Here is a 15,542-nt window from a genome sequence, read left to right on the forward strand (position 1 = left end):
CTGAGCATCCCCTCAGCATCCATATGTGAAGTCTGTCACCCCGGGTCACCTGGCAACTCCAAGGTCATTCATCTTCTCTGTAATACTCAAGAACTGGCTGGAAATGGTTCTCAAATGTGCTTCCCAGACCAGCTGCAGCAATAGCACCTGGGAACTTAAGAACATGTAAGTTCTCAGGTCACCCATTCCCTCAACCCCATCCAACAGACTGAATCAGAAATTTGGGGTAGACCTGCAGACTGGTTTAAGAAACTCTCCAGGAACCTGGGGCACACTAATGCCTGCACTTGACCATGGAAGCCTTCCCTTATGTCCTCCAAAAGCCCAGCATGGGGGCAGCCTGAGGGGACCTGGTTTCTATTCTCTTCAAGCCTTTCTCTGCTGCTGTCTCCAAAATGCTTCTTTAGAGATTTGAGAAGCCACCAGTTGCCTCTAAGGATCCACACACACCCCGGCAGCCTAAGTTCTTCCATCTTCACAACTGCAGATGGCTCTTTCTATTCAGAGCAGAGGTCAAGGGTACAAGAAGGGCCCCTTGACCCACTATCCCAGTGTGGCCTGTGAGGTTGAATGGAAGTGGAGGAGCTTGCGTTTCCTCCGCCACAAGAATTTCCTCTCTGATAACATTAAATGACCTTGGCTTGCTGATCCCAATCTCTCCACCCACGCTCTCTCGCAGCTCCTGCCAGCAACCCCTATAAGCCAATGGATTCTCTTGCTTCCCTCATGCAATGCACCCCAGAGGCTGGGTGCCCAAACCTTCAACCACCACTTTGACCCTGTCTCTGAACTCTCTGTTCAACAGCTTCCTCACCTTTTTGGGAAGGCCAGAAACTAGATGATGGTCAGGGGCTGTTTCTCTTTCTAATTGGGGCATGTAAACTACTGGAAAGGCATAGAAAGCACCACTGCTGACAGAAGCTGGCCACAACAGATGGATACAAGGCAACTTGTCTCTCTTTCTGGGCAGGGAGTCAGAACAAACACAGAATGTTCACACCTTCAACAGAGTAAGATTCTTCCAATGCATCCCTTCCTTCCATCTACTCCCTGAGTACAGAGCAATGTTTCAGATGCCCTTATTTTAAACAAGAGCTTGAGAACAAAAATTAATCATTAAAATATATCAATTTTAGAGGGCCGGCGAGGTGGCGCTTGAGGTAAGGTATCTGCCTTGCAAGCGCTAGCCAAGCATCCCATATGGTCCCCCCCAAGCCAGGGGCAATTTCTGAGCGCTTAACCAGGAGTAACCCCTGAGCATCAAACGGGTATGGCTCGAAAAACCTATATATATAAATTTCCCCCATTCACTTCACTTGGGGAGAGAATATCTCTTTGTAAACTGTCTGTATTATATCACTGATTAAAAGACACATTTGTCTCTTTTAGTTACATACTTTTCTATTTTTATTTATTTAGTTTTTGGAGATCTTCCAGGTGATACACAGAAAGCCCAGAGACTCCCTCCTGGTGATTTTCTTCCAACCATCCACTGGTTCAATATGAAGATCTGTGGGTACAGAGCCAGCAGTTACTTAGCTGACTCTGATGCTACTTGGGGGCTTCCGGGGCTAGCTCATCCAGTGATGCTCAGGGAACCATGTGGAAGTAGGGTTTGACCTTGGGTTGGTTGCTTATTAGCCATGTACCTTAACTTGGATTCTCTCTCCATCTATCAGATGGTTTTCTTTTTAAAGAAAAACTTTGATTTAAAAGCAATAGGGAGCACATTACTATAAATAAGTTAAATATTTTAGTCAGTTTTCATCAAAGCCCTAAATAAGATGCAGATGTAGTATATTTTCAATCTCCTGAAACAATCTAGCTATGATGCAAATCGCCAGCACCTTGACAGATAGCAAGAAGACCACTTGCTATCCTGACAGAGAACTAAGAAAAAATATTCAACTTTCTGACCTTTTGGAGATCTATTCAGCAGAACCAACAAAGTGTTAGACAAAGAAGAAAACTTTAGACTGGCTCCAATCCTAAGACTGATAGAGTTAAAAGAAATAGCCAATATGGCGGCTCCAATGGAGGAAGGTAAGGAGCCCAAAAGGTCGAAGACTGTCCACAAGAACCTTGTTCAATGTGCTCAGCCATCTCCATCCCACTAAGAGCACCAGGATGCCTTTCATTTTTAGGGAGTTTTCCCATAAAGAGGGAGGCTCCAAGAACACAGCTCCCCAGAGGAAAGCATTCTAGAAATGTTTTTGGAAACCAAAAACTCTTGTCTCTTTGGAAACTGAAAATAAAGTTGCCTACAGAGGTGCCATTTGGTCAGGTGTTCAGAGAACAGGAAGGATTCCAATAATAGAGTTGATGGGCAGAGAAAGTTCAGGGAAGGGCAGGGAGGAGAATGCCTGGTACGGAAGAGCCTGGACCCAGGGTAGTGGTGGGAAAATTGAGAGTAAGCATTATCTGCCAGGAGCTCTGTGTGCCTGGAATGTTAAATATGTGAGAGGAGGAGAAGGAAGGTAAGGCCCTGATTGTGGCTCTGAGCACAAACAGGAAGACACCTTTAGGACAGAACCCTTAAAAATTAAATGGGGTAACCATGCAAAAAAAAAGGCATTAAAAAAGAGTAAAAATTGAAGGATGTCACTTGGGAGACTTTTCTTGACCTGAACCAAGAACATAGAGAGTGAGAAATTGCTTCAAGATGTGCTCTGAAAGGGTCAGGGACATGTCTCATGGTGGGCACATGTCCTGCTTAGTGAGACCATGATACATGTACATATATCCCTCAGGAAATCTTCCTAAAAGACCATTATCTGCTTTATACAAGAACTTCTACTGAAGCAAAACCCCTCAGAATGATGGAATGGGGGACTTGACTCCATTAATAAGCTGATGTTTGGAGTTAGAAAACAAAGGAATGGTGGTTCTAGTAGCAGAAAAGAGAGCACATGAAAAAAAAAACAATGTTTAGAAAGTTGCATAGAAGTGCTTACAAGAAAGACCAATGCCAAAACAAGTTTGTACATTGTCATGTGGTCCTGAAGAGAATCCCTGCTATTGAATAGAGGAGAAAATTGGTGAGTAGAGGAAAGTTGATAATCCAAATGAAGGTTGTAGCATAAAAATTATGGTTTGGGATATCTACTATTTAATATATCAGTGTTCACTGTGAAGCTATAGATTCGACATCAGGTTTTAAATAGAAGTTGGCGCACATATGTTCATTGCAGCACTATTTATAATAGCCAAAATCTAGCAACAACCCAGATGCCTGACAACAGATGAGTGGCTAAAGAAACTGTCGTACATATAGACACAAAGGAATATTATGCATCTATCAGGAGAAATGAAGTCATGAAATTTTTCTATACATGGATGGATATGGAAGCTATTATGTTGAGTGAAATAAGTCAGAGGGAGAAAGATAGACACAGAATAGTCTCACTCATCTATGGGTTTTAAGAAAAATAAAGGCATTATTGTAATAGTGCCCAGAGACAATAAAGATGAGGGCTGGAAGGACCAGCCTATGATATGAAGTTTAACACAAAGAGTGGTGAGTGCAGTTAGAGAAATAACTACACTAACAACTATCATGACAATGGTAGTGAGAGAAGTAGAGAGGAGGGAGATGGGGGGCATTGGTGGTGGGAATGTTGCAGTGGTGAAGGGGTGTTCTTTTTATGACTGAAACCCAACTACAAGCATGTTTGCAATCATAGTGCTTAAAGATTTTTTTAAGTTGGTACAGCAGCAATCTCACACAAATTTTAGTTGACTCCTTAGAAAAAGAGAATACTATAGACGAAAATAGAGACTTCTTATTTATTATCTAAGAATAAATAGTCAAGTTTGAGTTCTATTTTTTCTCTAGTTTTTCATTTGCTACTTTAAGCCTTTTGAATGAATGTTCTAACTTCTGGACATCAGAATCAGGAAGATATCCTTTATCATCCAAATTCTAAATTTTTGTTCTTTTTTTTTGGCCACACCCATTTGATGCTCAGGGGTTACTCCTGGCTAAGCGCTCAGAAATTGACCCTGGCTTGGTGGGATCATATGGGACACTGGGGGATCGAACCGCGGTCCTTCCTTGGCTAACGCTTGCAAGGCAGACACCTTACCTCTAGCGCCATCTCACCGGTCCCCCCCCCTTTTTTTTTGGCTCTTTTTTTTTAACTCCAAATACTGAGTAGCTAATTTGAATACAAAGGGACAAATTTTAGTTTTATTTCTTTTTCCTTCCCCAACCTGAAAGAGAAGTCTAGACTCATGAGAAGAAATAAATGAACAAGGAGCAGAAGTAAAGGGATTGTTTGCTGTCAACTGAGCATTCTGTCCTCAGAGTTGGCTACACATTAATATCAGGCCTGTCATATAATAGAACTGCTAGTGGGCAGAATTCAGATGTGCCACCATTTCCTCTGCACAACTAGCTGCAGCAATGCAGCAAACACAAATATTTTTCAAAGTAGCCAAAAGGAAAAGAATTTGGTGGTTTTATTCTTGGTGTCTCACCAAAGAACTGTCTGATTCCACTGAATAAAAGTGCAGTGTTGAAGAGGAGCAGGCATCATTCTAAAACACATTGAGAATGTAGTTATGTAGCCAACACACAAATTCCAGAAGAAACCAAGTACCATGGTGAAAAGAAGGCAGATGGTGTGTTTCTCTAGTCAACACTGGCCATTTCTCTCTTCTTCCATTTTTTCTTTTATTTCCTTTCTTCCTTTCATCATTCCTTCTTTTCTTTCCCTTACTTCATTCCTCTTTTCTTTTTTTCTATTTTCTTTGTTACTTTTTTCTCTTCTCCCTTCCCCCTTACTTTCTTCCCTCCTTCCTTCCTTCTTCTTTCTCCCTTACATCCTCTCTCTTCCTTTCTCCCTCACTTTCTTTTTCTTTCTCTCTTTATCTATCTTTGTTTTTCAGTCACTTTTTCTTTCCTTCTTCCCTCCATCCTTTCTTCATTTCTTTTTATTTTTGAGAACCTACTATATGCCAGGCCCTTTATTGAGATAAATATATTAAAATGCAAATCACAATGTTTCTAAAGTCTTCTCAAAAAGACAAATATTAAAGGATTATTTATATACAAACTTCCCTGGATGACAAAAGTGGGAGGACTCATTGTGCAAGCAGATGAGATACAGCCTTGCCCTGCAGAATCTCATAGCTAGTGGGAAGGCAGGAGGGCATGAAAGAACCCTTGTGGAGGTAAACATACAAATGCACATTCACAAGCACATTACATGTACTCACACACACACAAACCCTGTGCCAAAAAGATGGATGAAGTGTGTTTGAACAGGGAATAAGCAGAAAAGTAAAGGAAAACAGTAAAGCTTCTGACCAAAGGAGTTTGTAGGAGAACCAAAACTTAACTGAAATCATTGTCAATTTAATCATAACCACATCCCATGAATTGATATTTATATTTTGTTGCCTTTTTTAATTAATGAAAGAAGTTAGGTTCAGAAACATTAAGGGACTTCACTCTGCTTTTGAGTAGTTGATTTAGAAATTTATAGGTTTACAAATCCCAGATCCTTAGACCAATGCAATTATTTTCATTACAGTGATTTTTAGAATAAAACTCACTCTCTCTCCCTCTCTCTCTGTCTCACACACACACACACACACACACACACACACACACACACACACACACACACACCATTATACACTTTTAATGGGATTGGTCTGAGAAGGCCTCCAGGAAAATTTGGAAATGGAAAACAAAGGGACCTGCATATGGTAAGAAAGATGAGATAATGGATAGAAGAAGGGGTTTAACATTTTCTTTAGTACTTATCTCTGACCATCATAAAGATCTAAGGAAGCTTATTCAGAGAGGTCACATGAGTTACACATGGCTGGGGCTCCCCAGCCATTTTGAGTTCAAGACAAAACTATTTCTGTATTTACTTGCCTGCTGGAGAGACTAAGGATTAGGAGGAATGTTGGGAAAAGCAGATTATCATTGATAGGCTACTGGGGTGGAGCATGGAGCCCTGCCTGTCATGAAAGTGCTCAAAATGGGTTAGCATTTGGGTCAGAGCGGTGGCACAGTGGTAGGACATTTGCTTTGCACACAGCTGACCTAGGATGGAGTGTGGTTTGATCTCAAGGCGTCCCCAAGCCAGGAGTGATTTTTGAGCTCATAACCAGGGGTAACTCCTGAGTATCACTGAGTGTGGCCCAAAAACCAAAGAAAAATGGGTTAGTATTATCTCTTGGGGACAGAAAGATGTGAGTCAATTTTCTGTACTCAACTAAGAGCAAATACTGAAAAAAAAATGTTTAAGGAGAAATAAAAAAAAGGAGTAAGGTATTTGCCTTGCAATATGACTCCAGTTTAACCTTTGGCACTACATTTGGTCCTCCTAGAGAACTTCCCTTACCAGGAGTAAGCCCTGAGTACCATCAGCAAAAAGTAAAACAAAATCAAAACAAAGCAAGATAGAGTGAGAGAATGGATGGACTGATTGAACAAGATGGCAAATCTGAGATATATTTCTGTTCTAGAGTTGTGTTTGGGACACTGGACCTAAAAGTTAATTTTCCATGGATCACTTTCCTTATTTATGAAGGAAAAAAAGAGAGATACTAACATTACATAACTCAATAAAAAGCTGAGATATTAAAAGAAATTCATTGGAAAGGTTCAAAGATGCCCCCCAATCCTAAAACCCTCTCAGTGTTCCATTTCCATATGAGACTGGTGGCTGAATAGGTGCCCTAAGACAGGACCCAGCTATGCTAGTCCCAACAGGATGCGTTGTAGATTTATGACAGGAATCCAAAGAGCTGTACCCCTCTACAGTCTGAAGAGGGCAGAACCTGGAGCTGGCAGACCACGCCAGACTTCCCAGGTCTTTGGAGAGGAGTTGGGTGGGACATTGGGATGATGTAAGTTCCAGCATCACCCCAGGTGGGCAGGAAGGAAAGGTAAAATGCCTTACCTGAGGTTTTAGCACATAACAATACAGTGCCTTAAAGTGTCCCTGATGGGGCACCATAGCTCCAAAGAGGGTACCACAGTCACCCTCTTTCTGCCTTTTATCATTGCAAGCACTCCCTTCATTCTCAGAAGCATCCAAGATGGCTAGGCCAGTTGCAGATACTCTTTGCTCATAGACTCCCAACTAAAACTACCTCATGGTCTTTTCAGAAGATCCATTCTGGAAGCCCATAGCCCTGTCTATCTTCATGCACACACAGTGCCCACTGGAATAATCCATTTCTGTTTGGTTCCAGGTGCATAGCGTAATGTCCATGTTGTTCTACACTCTGATCACAGCGCTTCTGATTGGCATCCAGGCAGAACCACTGGCAGAGAGCAATGTCCCAGTGGGGCACGACATCCCCCAAGCCCACTGGAGTAAGCTTCAACATTCCCTTGACACAGCCCTCCGCAGAGTTCGCAGTGCCCCAGCTGGGACCATAGCTGCCCGGGTGGCTGGCCAGAGTGGCAACATCACCGTGGATCCCAAACTATTCAAAAAAAGAAGACTGCATTCCCCACGCGTGTTATTCAGCACCCAGCCTCCACCCCTGGCTGCAGACACTCAGGATCTGGACTTGGAGATCGGCAACATTGGCCCTTCCAACAGGACTCACAGGAGCAAACGTTCCTCCACGACCCACCCCATCCATCAGCGGGGTGAGTTTTCTGTGTGTGACAGTGTCAGCGTGTGGGTTGGGGACAAGACCACTGCCACAGACATCAAGGGCAAGGAGGTGATGGTTCTAGGAGAAGTGAATATTAACAACAGTGTCTTCAAGCAGTACTTTTTTGAGACCAAGTGCCAAGCACCCAACCCTTCAGACAGCGGGTGCCGGGGCATCGACTCCAAGCATTGGAACTCCTATTGCACCACCACTCACACCTTCGTCAGGGCACTGACCATGGACGACAAGCAGGCAGCCTGGAGGTTTATTCGGATCGACACAGCCTGCGTGTGTGTGCTCAGCAGGAAGACAGCAAGAAGAGCTTGAGTCCCATGCCAGCCCTTTCCTCCTCCTGACCCCTCCACACTCTTCCTGGGCCCCTCCCTACCTCAACCTGTAAATTATTTTAAATTATAATGATTGCATGGTAATTTATAGTTTATACAGTTTTAAAGAAATCATTATTTATTAAATTTTTGGAAGCATCTTGTGGGCCAGAACTCCAGTCATTCTCCCCTCAATGACTACCTCACTTAGATTGACCTTCTGCAAGTTCTGTGGAGCAACCGGGTGAATCTTCCCTAGTACCCCATCTGGCACCTTTAGTCCAGCCCAGCTGGGGCTACCACTTCAGGGAAAGCTTGTCAGGTATTATTAGCCTATGTGGGACCAGATTAGGAAGGTAAGTAGGCCAGATTGTAGCTCTAGTCTGAATTCCAGAGGCAAAGCTACCTAATCTCTTGAATACCTACATTGATCTGGTTCCACAGCTTTATTGGTACACTCAGGGAAATTGGGGGTCCTCACAGAAGGCAGATCTCTGTTGTGCCTGGGGCTTCATGCTACCTCACAAATCTATGGGGGATCAATCTCTAGATAGCAAGAAACGTGTACCCAACTTGGTTGTATCTAGAAGACAGATTCACTTTTCTGCTGAAGAGGAAGGAATTGACATCAAATAATGGTGGCACACCTGTCATAGATGGTCTGATTTCCATTTAAGAGTGCCCTAGTGCCAATGGCTGTTCTTCTATCTCTCCTCCATAGGGTTCTAAAAGAAAGACTTTATTACCTGAGGAAACATAGGGAGTCCTCCCATATCCAGCCTCCCTGTCCTCCCATGCCCAGCTCCTCACCCCCAGCAACTTCCAATTGCTATGCTCAGGGAATCCAGATAATAATTTGGAAATGAATCTTACTTGTAAGGCTGAGATGAATGACTTGAAGTAGACAAGGTAGTTGGGGCCCCAGATACAATGGTTAGAGGAGAAAAGATGAAAGATAAATGAAGTAAGGTTGCGTATGTGTATATATTTATTTTCCTGAAGAAATCATCTCTTGTCCCTATCCCTTCCCAGGTCAGAGAACTTATTTGCAATATTAAAATATAAATTTTTCTCTTTACTTTTTCTTTCCAATATAAAATCACTATCCTATTTTTATGAGCACAGACTCAAATTATATCACTAATTTAAAAAAAAAAAAAGCCAACAGTTACATTCATTCCTCTGAAACTCTCAGTGGCACTCACCACAACCCTCCCCAAAGAGGACAAATTAGAAATGGTTTGAGAGAGATTTGAACGGGGTCATAGCATGCTGAAATGTGCCGATTTTCTTATCAAGGATACTTTAACTGGAATCAAGATTTATGTACAAGAAACCACAACCAGAACATTCTGTGCTGAGATGCTTGGTCAGATAAAGGCTGTGTAGAGGGAGACACACACACACCCCTCCAACAATGGCCTATGTGAGTGGTTTTGGCGGGTTGGAACACCCATGGCCTCAGCTTCCTGAACCCTCCTACACACTTCCTGGGCTCCTTTCTCCAAGGGCTGGACAGACCTACTGGATCCTGGAATAAGGAGAAAGACAGGTGTTCTGTGAGCTTTCAGCCCAAGACTTTATAGTCACTTCAGAAAGGATCATCCCTAAAAGTGATCTCTCCCCAGCTGAGGACACCAAAGCATCATCTTCTGGTCAGCTTAGAGGAAGCTTCAGGCCGTGTTTCTGCTCCACCACAGCCCAGCCTGCCCAAAAGCAACATTTGCTCTAGGCTGAACCCTCAGAGCTGCAGTGTGGGAGCCAAGGTTTTCACACATCATGAGGGAATATCAGTTTGGCTGAATAACTCAGAGCAATCCAAAAACAACCCAAACCTGGGGCTGACTGCAGTGTGAACTCTGTCCTCCAATACAGTGGGGGGGAGGTCAGACCTATTTGTGTTGCCTCTCCAGGAGGCCAGCTTAGGTCAGGAGTACCCAGTTTCCTGAACGCTGACATAACAGTTCACCCCAACGCCTGAAGCTCAGTAGAGGGGCCTTGCAGCGATGTGCCTTAGCTACATTTGCTGACCCACTGGAGTTTTCCTGCCCAGTTCTCCCAAAGTACAATTGGTAGGTTCAGATCTCTCTACCCTCAACTGCATCATTTGCTTGTCTCCCAGACAAGCCAGAGAACCTGAATGTAAACTGTGGGAACAGGTTGTCCTGACTTCCTTTGCACTGATTTGGACAATAAGGTGCCTGACTCTTGTTTTAGTCAAAGTATGTCCCTTTGAGCCTCTCTTCTCTCTGCTTTCCCAACCACCCAAAGGCTATTTTATTCCCATGAAACATATGACTATTTCTCCTCACTTGTACCACAGACCAAATTTCTTCCCTGTAATATGTGAAAGAAATTTTCCCTACTGACATCCAGAACTCCAAAGGTCACTTAATTTTCTGCTTCTTGGAGATAGGAGTCAGCTGACTGGGGATGTCAGTGGATGTAGGTGAGGGAAGACCCTAAGGTCTTCCCAGCAGTCACTGCAGGGCCCCTCCAACAAACCAGAAGGAAATAGTGCTCCAAAATGGGAGGAAATGGTGCTAGGAAGATCCAAACTTGGACTCTGCAGGACCAGAGTTCATTTTCACCCAAGTCTCCAGTTCCTATCTGTGAAATGTTGGCAAACGGAAGCTCTCTTTGACCTCAGTTCCTACAGTGGGAAGTAAAAGCAATCATTCCCAGAGCCACCGTTTATGACCACAAAGCAAAATTATGGATTGTAAAGGGATTAGTCAAGTGTAAGGCAAAGCAATTTATTCCATGCTGAAGTCTTGAGTTGACTACAGCAGAGCATCAACACTGCTGGCATCATTCACTGTTTATTGGCAGACATACAGAATGGGCAAGAGAAAACTCTCTGGTCTGTGGATATCATGAGACTTGACACTGCAGAGCCAGGCTCTAAGGAGGAACAAGACAACTTTGCAGCTACAGAATCTACTTATACCTGTGCTTGCCTGAAATAGGCCCTTCTGGGGGCCAGAGTGATAGCACAGTAGCAAGGCATTTGCCTTGCATGTGGCCAACACAGGACTGACACTGGTTCTGTTCCCAGCACACCATATGGTCCCACGAGCCTGCCAGGAGTGATTTCTGATTTTCTGAGTATCCCCTGAGCTCTGCCAGGTGTAACCTCCCCAAACAAAACAAAACAAAATAAAACAAAAAAAGGCCTTTCTATTTTGACGTTCTAACCTGGTGATTAATAGCTAAGGAGTCAAACAAGCAGGGAGCTTCTCTTGACACTGTGACCTCCAGTTACTGGCCATTTCAATTTTTCTAATTCATGTTTCTCTATTTCATCAGTGAATTAGAAAGAAGAATGCACTTTTCTCCTGAGGGTGAAAAATCTTTAAATGAAATGATGTATGTCATGAGACTCTAGTATGGAAGAAGCATGCAAGAAGATACATTTAGTTTTGGAAAGTATTTTTGGGCCTGGGACGATGATTTAAAGAGCTAGAAGTCATGTTTTGCATGCAATCCCCTGCTTTGAGCCCTAATACTACATGGTCCCTCAGTAGTGCTTGGAATGACATCTACCTAGCCACGACCCCAGTACTGAGTGTAGAACTGCTCCTGAGCATGGTAGATGTGGACCCAAAAGGAAAAATAGAATATGCTGAAAATTCCTGAAAGGATGTTGGAGGAAAGTGCTTTTCAAAAAGACAAATTTTATAAATTTTATAAATTTTATAGTTTCCTTCTATAGTAATAAATAATAAGTCTAATTGGTATAGATAATATTCATCAAAAAAACAAACAAACAAAAAAGAAATAAGTCTGACTATTAGCATTTCCCCAGTACTTTCCCATGACAATACTGTATGTGGTTATGGTCTCAGCAAGCCTCTTCATTCTCCAACTGAGAACACCTTAAAGAAAGTGCCAGAAGAATGTGCTTGCTTTTAACTTGCTCTGCAGCCAGACAACTGCTCCAGGGCTCTCTGAGAAGTGTTGACTCCCCCAGTCCTTGGCAAGTTAATAGCCCAGAGGCTCTGAGCTTGTCCACGTGTCTAGCACGTGGCCTCTATTTTGTTCCAATTTACTAAGGTTGCAGCTGACAAGCTCTGACCTTCTCAGAGTTTACCTGAGTTTGTGAAGATGGCTCAGGGGACCCAGAGCCAAGATGAATTGAAGAGGGCCCTCCCCCAGAAGCAGATGAAAAAGACTCTCTCTGACCCAGGGTTGTTCTCTAAAATCACTGCTGTATGCTCCATCTGGGTCCCCTCAAAACCTGGACCCAATCCTGCAGGGAGAGGAAATACAGTTCATCTCTCAGGACAGATGAGACAGAATTTAGTTCCTCTCGTATTTTCTACTCCCTTCTCCAGTTTATGTCTCGCCTGCATTGGCAATGGATATATCTAAGATCTGGGAGACAGATGGCAACTGAGTTCTTCCCGAGGCTTCTGCCAGAGCTCTTGCAAATGGCTTTCCAAGACAAGATAACAGGTAAAATGAGTGAGCACAACACTGGACTCAAACCCCAATCACCCTACTAGCTAGGCCAAATGATAACAGACAAATTATCTGCACTTCAGTTCTCTAATATGGAAAATGAATGATTATACTAAAGCCTACTTTGTTGACTTGTCAGGCACTTAGTCTAGAGCTTGGCACATAATAAATTGTTTTATAAAATCTATCTAAATATACACACAACAACATATGTTCCCACATAGAGTCTACAAGGAGACCCAGAGTACTGAGAAGTAAGCAGAAAGTTCATGCTCAATATTCACAGGCACCCACACACTGACTTCAAAACGCAGAATCACATACAAATCAGGGCAAGTAAACACTCTGATTTATGTCTAGAGTCATAAGAAGCAATCGGGTGGAAAAGGTAAACCAGGGAAGACTTTCTGCAGAAAACACACTTAGAACAATGTTTAGAAAAAGAAGCTTGGGCCCGGAGAGATAGCACAGCGGCGTTTGCCTTGCAAGCAGCTAATCCAGGACCAAAGGTGGTTGGTTTGAATCCCGGTGTCTCATATGGTCCCCCGTGCCTGCCAGGAGCTGTTTCTGAGCAGACAGCACACCTGAGCACTGCCGGGTGTGCCCCCCCCCAAAAAAAAAAAAAGAAAAAAGAAAAAGAAGCTTGGTGATATTACTGTTTGTACTGAAACTGCATTCAGATTTACAAACAAGGTCAATTCCACCCAAGAGGTTGCCCATCCTGGACAACAGGAGAGAGAAATGTTCTCTTCTTTCTTCTTGCACTTCATTTTGACCTACAAACTAGCAAAAGAACCAGCTTCTCCTGACACCTTGGGACACTCAAAAGGACACAATTGTGTGAAACTTTGTGGGTAGACAGAGAACATCTTTGTGTTCAAATACCAAGGATCTAATCAAAAGACTTCTGAAGATGGAAATTCTTCCTAACTTATCTGCTGGCTTTTGCTTTACTACCTACACAAGTAAAAAAAAAAAAAAAAAAAAAAAGAAAGGCCCAAGAGTGGGAAGCAAGTGCCCTTGGCTCTGAGGCCAACTTGGGTCAAACCTGCTTAACACCTTGGCTAACAATTGGTGCCACAGCTAAGTGAGATCTCCTGTTCAGTCAGCCTCTTCCTCTTTACCTCACCCTCACCGTTTCTTTCGCTTTAACATCATGAGAGTGCGACTTGTACACTGTCTTGAGGTTGCATATGATAATTGGAAACATGTGTCTGAGTTGGCACCCCTTCAAAGAACTCTAACACTCTGACTTGGGCTGTCTTCTGATTGCAATAGCAATCCCCCAAGCTGACTTTTCCAGCTTTTACATTCTTCCAGCTGCACCTTAGTGTTAACTCTTGTCAGGAGAAGGGGCTGCAAACAGATCTCATTCCAGCGAGTAGAGAGGCTGGCATTGATGATGCCCAAGTGGACAGCAAAGGTGCTGGACATAAAGTACAAGTTTTGTCTTTTCAACTTTAATTTCAAGACTCAACAGGCCCATTTTCCATTTAATAGAAGTGGCACATTGACAGGTTAAAATCGAGGAAAGGCTCCAGTTTTTATAGGGAGCTGCCTGGATTCTCAAGGGATGAAATGTGGGATCTTCATTAATTCAGCAGTGCAAATTTTATGAGAAATTACTTAGCTGAATTTCTCTCACCGGGAAACTCCTGTGGGGAATGCAAAGTGAATGACTGTTTAAGCTCCACAAATTGTTTGATAGAGAGGCTGAGGTGGCCCCATCTATGGACTTGGCAATCACTGAGTACAGACCTTTGACATGAAAAAATTCTGTGTGGCCCTGTACAGGCCAAAGAGAACCTCTCATTCAAGTTGGAGGCTGAACAGATTTGGCACGTTCAACTTTCAATCTTGGTTGCAGCCATATGTCAGACATTCACAGTACAAGCCATAGTTTCCAATACTCCTGCTGTGGGCAGCAGTCATGCAGACCCCATTCGTTTTGACATGCTCATTTCATACCTTTTGTTCCCAACTCTCAATCCTATACCACTGACCTTGTTTCTGCCTTGGATATTTTAGCAAAGACCTTCTCTGATTTGAATATTTACCAGAATCCTTGATATCTGGTTTCCACAGTAGTGGGGTTGTATTTTAATATTTAAAAAAAAGTCTAATGTTCTAGTGTTGAGGTGAGGCCTTTCTCTGGATGGCACAGCGCCTTTAGCCCCTTCAGTGGATGGGTCTGAAGATTGCAGGGTAATGGCGGAGAGATTAGTTCACAAGCAGACAGTTAAACTTTCATAGGAGACAGCTCCGTTTATTCTATGGCCCTATCCGCCATGTGCATTTCCTTGTTTCCTCATCCCCCATTCTTCCTGTGTAACCTTACCTGTTAGTAAGACCTGCCCATTTCTGGAAGGGGTCTTTGGGAGGTAACAAAAGGTTTACCTCAGGGGCAGGAAGGGGATTTGGAGGATGGATTGAGAGAGATTCAGCAAGAGGGATGGAAGAAGAAGCAGCAGGAGGAGAGATGGCTGAAAGAAGTTGAATGCAGGGCTGATTATAAATCCAGCATAAAAGGTTATGATAGGCTGTAGCATATGAAAAAGTTTCCATAAGATGATTCTTGGAATTGTATATAAAAGTGTTTCCTTAAGATTGTTCTGTGACTTTTGCCCCACCTAACCCTTCCAGGTGGGGCGCTGTGGAGTTGGGAATAAATAGCTTGAGGGACAGGAGTGAGGGGTCCTGTGAAAAGCTGCTGGCTGCAGGAGGATTCTCTGGCTCTCCTTGCCCGATCTTTTAAACCCTATCGTTCTTGTCTGTGTGGATTATTATTTGCTGCAGATAAATATTACCAAGGTCTTCCCCCGAAAGGGGACAAGGGGATGGGAAGTAATTTCTCATTCTGGGGACTGTTCTTGGATTCACAAATACCCAGCAAAGTTAACAGCGAAGAAACATTGCAATAGGCCACACATGTTGGCTAGGGCCTGAATAAAGTTGATGTCTCCTAAAACCTGACTGCCTGTGAGTTTTCACCCCACTGCTATACTGGACCCTCACACCCAGCAGCTGAAAAGGATTGAAGATGCATGGTCTAAGCTGGAGGAGAAAGGCCCCTCCATCCATCCCATCACCACCCAACCCCATCCAGGGCTGATTTACAAC

General features: G+C 43.3%; 1 protein-coding gene across 1 annotated transcript in view; it reads left to right on the forward strand.

Moving 5' to 3' along the window:
• The window catches only part of NGF (nerve growth factor), a 58,345-nt gene extending 50,346 nt beyond the window's left edge, over positions 1-7,999 (forward strand). The window contains exon 3 of the mRNA XM_049765800.1: positions 7,219-7,999. Within this exon, the coding sequence (XP_049621757.1) occupies positions 7,231-7,959 (729 nt within the window). The 5' untranslated portion in view covers positions 7,219-7,230 and the 3' untranslated portion in view covers positions 7,960-7,999. The remainder of the gene's footprint in view (positions 1-7,218) is intronic.
• Positions 8,000-15,542: the final 7,543 nt, after the last annotated feature.

The sequence above is a fragment of the Suncus etruscus genome, chromosome 19, assembly GCF_024139225.1.
Source record: "Suncus etruscus isolate mSunEtr1 chromosome 19, mSunEtr1.pri.cur, whole genome shotgun sequence".
Classification (NCBI taxonomy): Eukaryota; Metazoa; Chordata; class Mammalia; order Eulipotyphla; family Soricidae; genus Suncus; species Suncus etruscus.